Below are 10,289 nucleotides of genomic sequence, written 5' to 3'. Positions count from 1 at the left end.
TTTTCAGATTTTGGTTGTTTTGCTAATGGTTTTACATTGCTAATGGACTCCCTGCTAGGGCATTTCTGTCCCATTTGTATTGTTTTGTTTTCTACAGTGCTAGTGTGTTTCCATCTACCACCCTGGTAGATAAATTGATTTTTAGACAAATGTTCCTGTGTCCAAAATATATAGGACTCCAGGCAACAATACTTCTGAGAGGTACTGGGAGGTGAGAAATGACCACAATGCAACTGTATCCAAAACTACTACAAATTTTATTACTGTACATCATGTAAAAACAATAACAACAATACCAAACACCAAACACTACTGGAAGTCTTCTGGCCAGTGCTATCCTCCCCACCCTCTCATCCATGGCCTCGAGCCTGGCCACCCTCTGCTCCAGCCTGGCCAGCCTCTGGTCTTGGGCCCCGAGCCTCATAAGGATGTTGGAGTACCCTAAAGAAAACAGAAAACAAGAGATATGTCAAGACACTTTGTCTCTCCCCTGCAGTACCTGCCAGATATGCACACTTTGCGACATAGCTAATTTCTTAATCATTCCTCTACACAGAATGTACCTCGCACACATGGAATAGCAGGTGTACCAATAAATATCAGCATATATATACAAATCTACCCCAGTGCCGCCCAGCAAACCTACTTGGTGGCATGCACTTATGTGGACCCGCAGGCTGCAATGCCTCCAGCGGACTGCCTAATTGTGATCTAGAGGAAGAGGGTGTGTCGCTCAGCAGCCACAACAACTGCTTGTGCTATTGATCAGCTCATGCCCATCAGCCGATGGAGAGGTAAGCAGAGAACAGCAGGCAGCAAAGGGAGTTGCAGGAGAGAACCATCCAGCATCATGTGAGCTAGCGGTGTGGTTGCTGGGGTTGGAGTATGGCTCCACATGAGCTGCATTCACTCCCCCCCCCCCCCCCCAGTGTGGTTGCCCCATGCAGCTTCACCACGGCCGTGGAACTGGCAGTGTGGTTGCTAAGCATTTCAGAAAAGGCAGCTTCATGCCACCTTTCTCTGACCATCTGTATAGCCCCTTGAATTCATTTAGATTAGCCAGGTATTACTGCACTACCTCTTTATCTATGACTTCCTTACTTGTTCTTTGTTTCATTTCCCTTACTACATCAAACATTCCATTGATCCTAGGTTAAGGAATGTTTTCTTTTTGGCAGAAGACAAAGGCCTCCCTTCTTCTATTTCTTATGTTTTTCTCCGCAGTGTTCTCAAAAAAGGCAAAGGGTGCTCAACCACAGGAAAACGGAGCAGAAGACAGAACAGGGGAAATTCAGCACAGAATAAGTAAAGAGATAGTACAGGAATACCTGTTTAATCTAAATTAATATAAGTCTCCGGGACCAGATGAACTACATCCAAGGATATTAAAAGAACTGGTAAATGTAATATTGGAGCCATTGGCAATAATCTTTGAGAACTTCTGGAGAACAGGAGAAGTCCCAGCAGACTGTTGACCCATCTTCAAAAAGGGAAAAAAAGAGGATCCCAACAATTATCATCCAGTTAATCTGACATCTATATCAGGAAAGATTCTAGAGCAGATAATTAAACAGAAAGTCTGTGAACATCTAGAAGGCAATGCCATAATCACAAAGTCAACATGGGTTTCAGAGAAACAAGTCACGCCAGACAAATCTAATCTCTTTTTCTGATAAAATTACCAGCTTGGTAGATGAAGGGAATGCTGTGGATATTGTATATCTTGATTTCAGTAAGGCTTTTAACAGGGTTCCCCAATACATTCTTGCAAACAAGCTAGTGAAATGTGGGGTAGACAAAGTAACCATTACACGGATTTGTAATTGGTTGACTGGCGGAACCCAAAGGGTGCTGAACAATGGCTCTTTTTCATCCTGGAGCGAAGTGACCAGTGGAGTCCCACGGGGTTCTGTCCTGGGCCCAGTGCTATTCAACATCTTTATCAATGAACTCCCTTTGCCTTGAGAGTTTCTGTCCATGGGATCTCACTCAGTATTTTCCTACAGTTTATCGTTCTTTGAAGTCCAGAGTGAGTGTCTGACCACATTTGGCTTCCCATTCCTTATACGTAACAAATTCCAATAGGACATGGTCACTTCCACTCACAGATTTTTTTCCCACTCTATTTCCACTCCAATGACCAGTTCATCTCTGTTGGTTAAGATCAAATTCAAAATAACTGATTCCTTTGTTGCCTTCTTCCCAATGAAATTGTATGCAAGGCCAGTGAGGAATTTGTCGGAGGTTACATACTTGGCAAGTTTTATTTCCAAAAAATATCAGGGTAGTTGAAGTCTCCTATTACTGTTATCTCTCTCCTTTTGATCTTTTGTTTTAGAAAGCATCATCCAAAACTTTATTCTGAATAGTGGGCCTTTTAGTAGATCCCTGCAAAGAGGTCATTGTTGTTTCTTTCCCCTTTATTTTCATTTTTCAGCGTGTTTGCCTCTTTCTAAGTCATTGATCTCATCACAGGTGCCAATATGGTTTACATATAATGCTATTACTCTTTCTTTCATGTTTGGAATAGGTTATATACTTTCCTATTACTAAATTTCAACCATGAGATTCAATTTACCAGGTTTCAGTGCAATAACATTTGTCTTCCTGTGTTAAATTTAGCATGTATATTTCTCATGTTTTGTGGGCTAGTGTAGAGACATGTAAGATCAAGGATCATTCTTTCCAACTGATTCTTTGCTACTGACTCAACTTCCCCTTGTATCATTAAGGAATTGATCATTTTGTGCATGCACCATTGCTTCTCGCAGTTCTGGTTTGATCTGGAGTCCATTTAAATTTTAAAGATCTCTGCTTGCTTCCTGCAGCCCCTTGAAACCTAGACAGACAGCTGCTGCTGCTGAAATGAATGGATGCTGGGCAGAACATGAGTATGTGCATCTTATACAGGATTTTAAAAAGATTTTTATTTATTTGATATTTAAAACACATATATACAAACAGTCAGATCTACATCATCTACAAATCCACGTAACATACACAACATACGTAACATACATTACCTTTTTACATCTATGACAAACATAAAAAAGAAATTATATAATTTTCATAATATTCTTTTATGAATCCTCCTATATCAAATAAATTCACCTTGTCTTAATCAAGTTTTTCAGATTTCCTTTATGGTTCTTCTGTTTCCAAGTTTTAATTCTTGTATTTTCCTGTTCTTCTTGTCTCAGATTATTTCAGCTTTAATCAGAATTTTTCCTGGGTCTGCTCCATATTAAAAAAAAAAAAAAAAAAGAAAGAAAAAAAGAGTCTATGGAAGTGGAGGATTTCATCTCTATTTCTAAAAGATTAAAGATTAATGTTCTATTTCTCTCCCAAAATAAATAAATTATAATTTTTATTTTTATCATTATTATTATTGTTTCTTTTTGTATTTTCTTTAGTCAAAATTCCAACCCTTTTTCTTACTGTAAAATTTAAGACGGATCTAATCTTCTTCCATAGCTTTTCTATTTGTATCATTCATTGTGGAAGTTAGTATATCCATATCCATTGCTTCTCTCAACTTTACAAACCATTCTTCTTCTCATGGTAATTGTTCCTTTTTCCAATATTTAACATATAATATCCTCACAGAGGTTACCATATACAATACTATTCATGAGATTTTATTGTCTAATTTTATCTTTTTTAAAAAAATAAATTTTATTTCTAGCCCGTCCTATCACAGAAAATCTGTTTTATCTATTTTTATTGATTTGATTATGTGTATGTACAGTGCTGTGTACATTTACAGCGCTATAGAAATAAACAACAACAACAATAATAATAATGCATGACCTTGGGCAACTCACACTCACCCTCTCTGAAGAAACATGCCAAGAAAACCCTGGGAAGTAGGAAACATCTTGAAGGTACATAACAACAAATGTGTTTTACCCTGTTTTCCATCTCAACCCTCCCCTGTGGAATTAAACATCTACTTATAAAAATTGATCTATTCTGGAGTAAGTATTATGTACCGGGGAGAAGAAGGTGTAATCTCGATCAGGAATGAAGAGTTCGCCATGGATCTACCAGGTTTAGTTTGAACAGGTCATGGATAGGGAGCACAGAGGATTTGCTCTTCTTATTTTTAGGGTGGTAGGACCTATCTATCACAGGATCAAGAACTGAGTTAGAGTCCCCTCCTATAAGGATGTCTCCTTAGCTGTTTCCTTCAGTATCTGTAGGAATCCCTTCATAAAGTCTGCCTGATGGGAGTTGGGAGCATAAAAGCTGCTAAGGGTAACCTCTCTATCCCATAACTTCCCTTGAACAATAAAAAATCTACCTTTGGGGGACCCTGTTGACCTCCTTTACAGAAAATGGGGTGGTGTTATCTATAATGATAGCCACCCCTCTGGCTTTACCAGAGCCCCCTGATACAAATTGTTCCCCAAACCTTGACAGAGGAAGCACTGGCTTATTCAACTTGTTGTGGGTCTCCTGTAACAAGATAATATTAGAGCAGAGTGGAATAACCTGTTTTAAGATTTTGGCTCTTTTACATATGGATCCCAAACCTCGAACATTGTAAGAGATAAAACGAACTACTGGCATTAATAAATATTATTACTAAAATTATTAAATTGCTAAATTATAATTATTAAAATTAAGATTAAGTTACTAAATTACATTCATTAAAAGATTATTGTCTCTGCCCAAGTAACGTTTGCAATGTTTCTAATGTAGGAAATTGCAGTGTCGTATTCACAGTCAACTTTCCCAACTTCTGTTCAGGCTGAGTAGGGGGATATGGAAAAATCAAAGCAGCAAGAGCTGCAAAGTGTGGGTCTTCAGCAAGCAAGGGATCTCCACTCTGTTGATGAAGAACTTTTCTGATTGTTATGAATATCTACTGCAAGAGTTTTTTGTGCCTCTTTAGGTGGTAATGAACCGTTATCTAGATCATTAATTAGGCAAGTAAGACAGTTGCATTGTCTAGCCCACATTTTACTAGCTTGTTTGGGAGAATATCATGGGGGACTTTGTTGAAAGCCTTGCCAAAATCAAGGTATGATATATCAGCATTCCCTTCATCTACCAAACTGGTTTAGTTATCTTGGCTTTTAGTGAGACTTCAGGCTTGAGTGACATTTTAGTAGATCATGGTATAGAGCTCTCCTTCAGCACCACATTTCAAATGAGTTGATTCTTTTTCTGTCAGTTTTCTTCACTGTCCAGCTTTCATAACCATACACAGACAGGAGTGCTTCCTCTGAGTCTAGTCTTCCTTCTGCATAAAAATGACACAGGGATGATAAAATGCAGCCTTGTCTGACCCACTTGCCAACAGAAACTAATCAGCTACTCCATATTGCAAAAATGGCCTTGTCAGATCTACCTGAACTCTTCCCCCCAACCCAGCAAATCAGGCTTCCATTGATATTCAGTAAGCTTTATTTTTGGAGTGAAGGAAATGCAACTAGTACAGCTTTCTGGACAGAACTGAAGGCTAAGCACACATAGGTCAAATACAGGCCTATCAAAAGCTTTAGTTCCACCTCATAAAATTGGCAGGCTCAATCATTTCACAGTTCTCAAAACAGTTGGTTCTTCTTTGATTGTTTTTTTCCCTCTTTCCCAGACCATCCTTGCCTAGAAAAAGTTGTTCTTGTTGGAAAATTTATGTTTGCATTCTCCTCTCCCTCCTTAGATAGACAGGGAGTTCCCTCTGTCTATCTCATTATACAGTGCACCCTTCTTTTACATGGATGATCTATAATGTGCACCACAAGCACGTGTGCCATTGTTCCTTCCAGCGCATGCCACTGCTTTTTCTGGCGCTGCTTTCAGCATCTGCTGAAAGCAGTGTATAATGGGCCTACATCATACGTGGGCGCACTATATCTAAACATGTGACATCTGTCAATCACTCTTGGAGGCGTTTTAACAGATTCTCTCTCAAGATTCTATAAGTGTCTTCTTTCAGTCTCAGTTACTCTAACTGAGGTTAAATCTCTTTCTGGTATATATGGGGTTGTTCTCACTAGGTGAAACCCCGCGTTCTGAATCGAATCCAAGGAGTGGCGTTCCTATTAGGATCCGATTTAAACCTAGAACGGTTCTAGAGCAACCCGCAATCGTCTCCACTACAAATCGAATTGTAGAGCGGAATAAAATTTTGATTCGAGTTTTCCTCATTTAACACGTGTTAAAAAAACACTAGGGTCTGACCTACGTTTTTCCATTGATTCGATTTAGGAACTGGAGCATTTAAATAGGAACGACAGCCTTTGAAATTGCGTTAGATGAATGGGAGGAGCGGAGTGCGATGGGGCTGTCCTTGGGGGAGTTGCCCTTTCTGTCCCCATCTGTCATGGCTGTCGCCATTTTTGCTTCCCTCACCCCTTTGTCCGCTGTGGTCTTTCAATAAGAGATAAGGATTATTTTTATTTTTTATTTTAATGGTTTACAGGCGCTTAATCTCTTCAGCGCTTTAAGCGAGGAGCCTTCCCTTCCCTGCCTGGGTGAGATCAGAGCCCAAGCGGGCTGTCTCTCCCCATGGGGAGTACAAAGCGAATTTAGGGAACCGAAGCTCTTTCCAGAGGAACTATGGGATGGGTTTCGCAGGAAATCCCTGCTTCATGGCTCCCAAGACAGTCCATTCTATTCTATTTCAGTCTATTTAGCCAGTGTTTAAATCTCTCTATTTATCCATCCATCTCTATGTATCCTGTCTGTCTCTCTGTTTGTCCAACCATGTATGTATTTATCTACCCATATACATCTATCTATCTATCTATCTATCTATCTATCTATCTATCTAATTATCCAGTCTATCTCTCTGTCTAGCCAATGTACCTATCTAATTAGTCTGTCTGCATGTCTCTCTCTCTCTCTCTTTCTCATAGCATAGTAATCGCCAGCGTGTTGAAAGGGGTTTGAGTGCTGGATTATGACTCTTCTCCTTCCCTCCTTGCCATCTCAGACCCAAGGCAGCGATGCCTTCGGTTTGGGAAGGCAAGGAGGGAAAGAGAAATGGCCCGAGCCAACTTCTCCTTCCCTCCTTGCCATCTCAGACCCAAGGCAGCGATGCCTTCGTTTTGGGAAGGCAAGGAGGGAAAGAGAAATGGCCCGAGCCAACTTCTCCTTCCCTCCTTGCCATCTCAGACCCAAGGCAGTGATGCCTTCGGTTTGGGAAGGCAAGGAGGGAAAGTGAAATGGCCCGAGCCAACTTCTCCTTCCCTCCTTGCCATCTCAGACCCAAGGCAGCGATGCCTTCGGTTTGGGAAGGCAAGGAGGGAAAGAGAAATGGCCCGAGCCAACTTCTCCTTCCCTCCTTGCCATCTCAGACCCAAGGCAGCGATGCCTTCGGTTTGGGAAGGCGGGGAGGGAAGGAGAAACGGCCTGAAGTCCCGGCTGCTCAAGCGCCTGCATCTGCCGGTGGATTGCAACCTCCCCTCTGTGTGGGGAGAGCCCATTTCTAACGGAGGAGAGGCAGGAAGGGAAGGCTCCTCTCAAAGAGGCATTCCCTGCCCGCTTGGGCTCTGATCTCGCCCAGGCAAGGAAGGGCTCTGATCAATTGGGGGAGGGGGGGAATAGAGCCTTTCTCCCTCCCTTTCTCAAACGGAATCTGCCTTCTCCTCCAACCCTGGAAAGAGAATCTTTGGGAAGAGTGCTCCCTCCCTGCTTTTCCAGCAGCCTCCTTCATTGATCTCTGTGCTCTCTGAAGGGATTCTCCCTGGCTGTCTTGGGAGACATGAAGAGGGGATGCTGCCCTCCAAAACCTATCCCATAGTTCCTCTGGAAAGAGCTTCCCTTTTTGCCAGCAGCCTCCTTCATTGATCTCTGTGCTCTCTGAAGGGATTCTCCCTGGCTGTCAATGAAATGGAAACGATGCCAAAAGATAAATCGCTTCCAAATATTCCGGATTAATGTTACGTCATTCTGACGTACTATTGATTGACAGCTCCAAATAAGGTATGGAGGAGAAGAATCGCTTTATTTAAACACCGATTTCATGCCAAGTAGGAACGCTTGCAGGTAAAAACTTCGATTTAAACAAACAGATGGGAACGATGAACAAAGCGATTCAGATGGCAGGATAAGAACAGTGTTATTTTGAATCGATTTTATTAAAAACGTTGTATTTTAAATCGTTTCAAATCTTAAGTGGGAACAACCCGTACTAAAGATGGTGAGATCCAAAGTTAGGATAGGGTTTAGTTTGTTATGTATTTAGTTATTAAAGTCATTATTATTTGTTTTTTTAAACTACAGACTGCATGTTCATTGTTTTTTGGAGTAAGTCTTTATTCTTTAGGAAGACAGATTTAAAATAATAGTCTGGCCCGCACATTTGCTGATGAAAGCTGAACTTTAACAAGTTTAACTTTCATACTTGCATATTTTTGTTTCTCTTTAAAAGGGTTAACACCCTGGAAAAACCCGATAGTACTAACCATCACACAAGATGATAACAGTGGCCTAACAAGCAAAGAAACGGGGGGAGGAATCTTACAGATTCCGTTTCATGAACATTCAGTGAAAGCCAAATATAAAAAATCATTACACATTTAACCAGCTACATAACAATGATGATATTCTACCTGTTTCCCAGTTCAAGACTCAAAATCGGTTACAACTGTCCATTGGTCTCTGTCCTAGTCTCTGGAGCAACAGAAAAAAAGCTCGCTCCATCACCTCCATGACAGTCCTTCCCATATTTCAGATCAACTTTTATGTTTCCTGGTGGCATGCTCTATTACTTGCAGAAAGAGGGTTGTGTCAAATTTAGTGATGCAAAATTGCAAAACTGACACAGAGTTGTAACTAACTGACACATCTCTCCCTGAATAGTATCCTATCCCTGTTTTATGCTAACCCAAACTCCAGATTCAGCTCCTTGGTCAAAGCAAATTGGGCAGCTTCAACAGGAAATGATTCAATGCCTAAGGCTATTGTTTTTGAATAAATGTCTGCATTATATTTAAAAGGTAAATATAATTTCTATGATACAGATGAATGTAGAGGTGATATGATAATATAATTCACTATAATATGATAAGGAGAAGAAGAACTGATGAAATTATAATCTGGATAGAAGCATACAGATTCAAAAGCGAAAGAGAGAGTTACAAATTAGAATGAAGAAACCTATCCTGGGCTCAAGATATTTAACTGTTGTCTTCTAAACTGTTTATTTGTTTTAATTAATATTTTTGGTATGATTTTTAAATATAACAGTGATTCAATTGTCATTTTAAGGGAGGGGTAGAATTTAGGATTATTGTATATTGTCATTTTACCATGTTTTGACTCTTTTACTGTAAACTGCCTCGATTCTAATCAGAGTAGGCAGGATATAAATAAAAGATGATGATGATGATGATGATGATGATGATGATGATGTTTTGTATATGTGTATATATTTATGTATTTTAATGTTCAGATTAAAAATAAATACATAGAATAAAGACAGATGGATTAGGTGGATTTATGGTGGACTGAATCCATTTTATGGCCCCCAAAAAGTGTGGGCAGAAAAAGGTTTTTTTGCACAGCAAATGTGATTTTCTGTAAGAGAAAATAACATTTTTGCACAGAAAATAATGCAAAGACATATATGCCCGCACCCATCAGCTCCATACTACAAATACATCCTTGAAAACTGCATAGATTTGGGGACTTTCCCACAACAGAGAGAAGAATGATAAAATTATTAATTATTTGCTAGGGCAACATAATTTAGAAAGATATCCGTCCCCGGCAGAGAGGAGATCTTTTGACCACCTACATGACGCTCAGTTAATTCAGAGCTTCAGGGGTACAGTTTGCGTCTCCCTTATCTGGAATTCCAAAATTTGAAGTATTCTAAGATCCAAAATCATCCACACGGGTGGCTGAGATAGTGACACCTTTGCCTTCTGATGGTTCCGCGTACACAAACTTTGTTTCATGCACAACATGGTTAAAAATTTTATGGATAAATTCACCTTCAGGCTATGTGTAGAAAGCGTACATTGTCGTTTTTGCTGTTGCTGTGTGCCTTCAAGCTGTTTCCAACTTATGGTGACCCTAACACAAACTTCCACAGGTTTTCCTGATTAATAGGAATTGCCCTCCTCTGAGGCTGAGAGAGTGCGACTTGCCAAAGGCACACAGTGGGGTTTTCCAGGGCCAACCCTGGGTTCAAACCCTGCTCTCCAAAGGCATAGTCCAGCGCTCAAACCAATCAACCATACTGGTCCCAAGCATATCAGAAAAGGGAGACTCAACCTGTATGATGATGACTCTATAGCGATGATCCCCCAAACTTAATCCTCCTGATGTTT

At 40.3% G+C, this 10,289-nt stretch overlaps 1 protein-coding gene across 1 annotated transcript in view; it reads right to left on the bottom strand.

The window, feature by feature from the left end:
* Nucleotides 1–350: 350 nt before the first annotated feature.
* Nucleotides 351–10,289, bottom strand: part of LOC149313451 (scavenger receptor class A member 5-like) — a 32,109-nt gene continuing 22,170 nt past the window's right edge. Inside the window, exon 4 of the mRNA XM_089522454.1 lies at nt 351–441. Within this exon, the coding sequence (XP_089378580.1) occupies nt 351–441 (91 nt within the window). The remainder of the gene's footprint in view (nt 442–10,289) is intronic.

The sequence above is a fragment of the Sceloporus occidentalis genome, unplaced genomic scaffold, assembly GCF_023333645.1.
Source record: "Sceloporus occidentalis isolate IW3139 unplaced genomic scaffold, rSceOcc1.0.p SCAF_4, whole genome shotgun sequence".
Lineage (NCBI taxonomy): Eukaryota > Metazoa > Chordata > Lepidosauria > Squamata > Phrynosomatidae > Sceloporus > Sceloporus occidentalis.
Note: the sequence above shows the minus strand (reverse complement) of the source record. Positions and strands in the feature narration are given on the sequence as shown.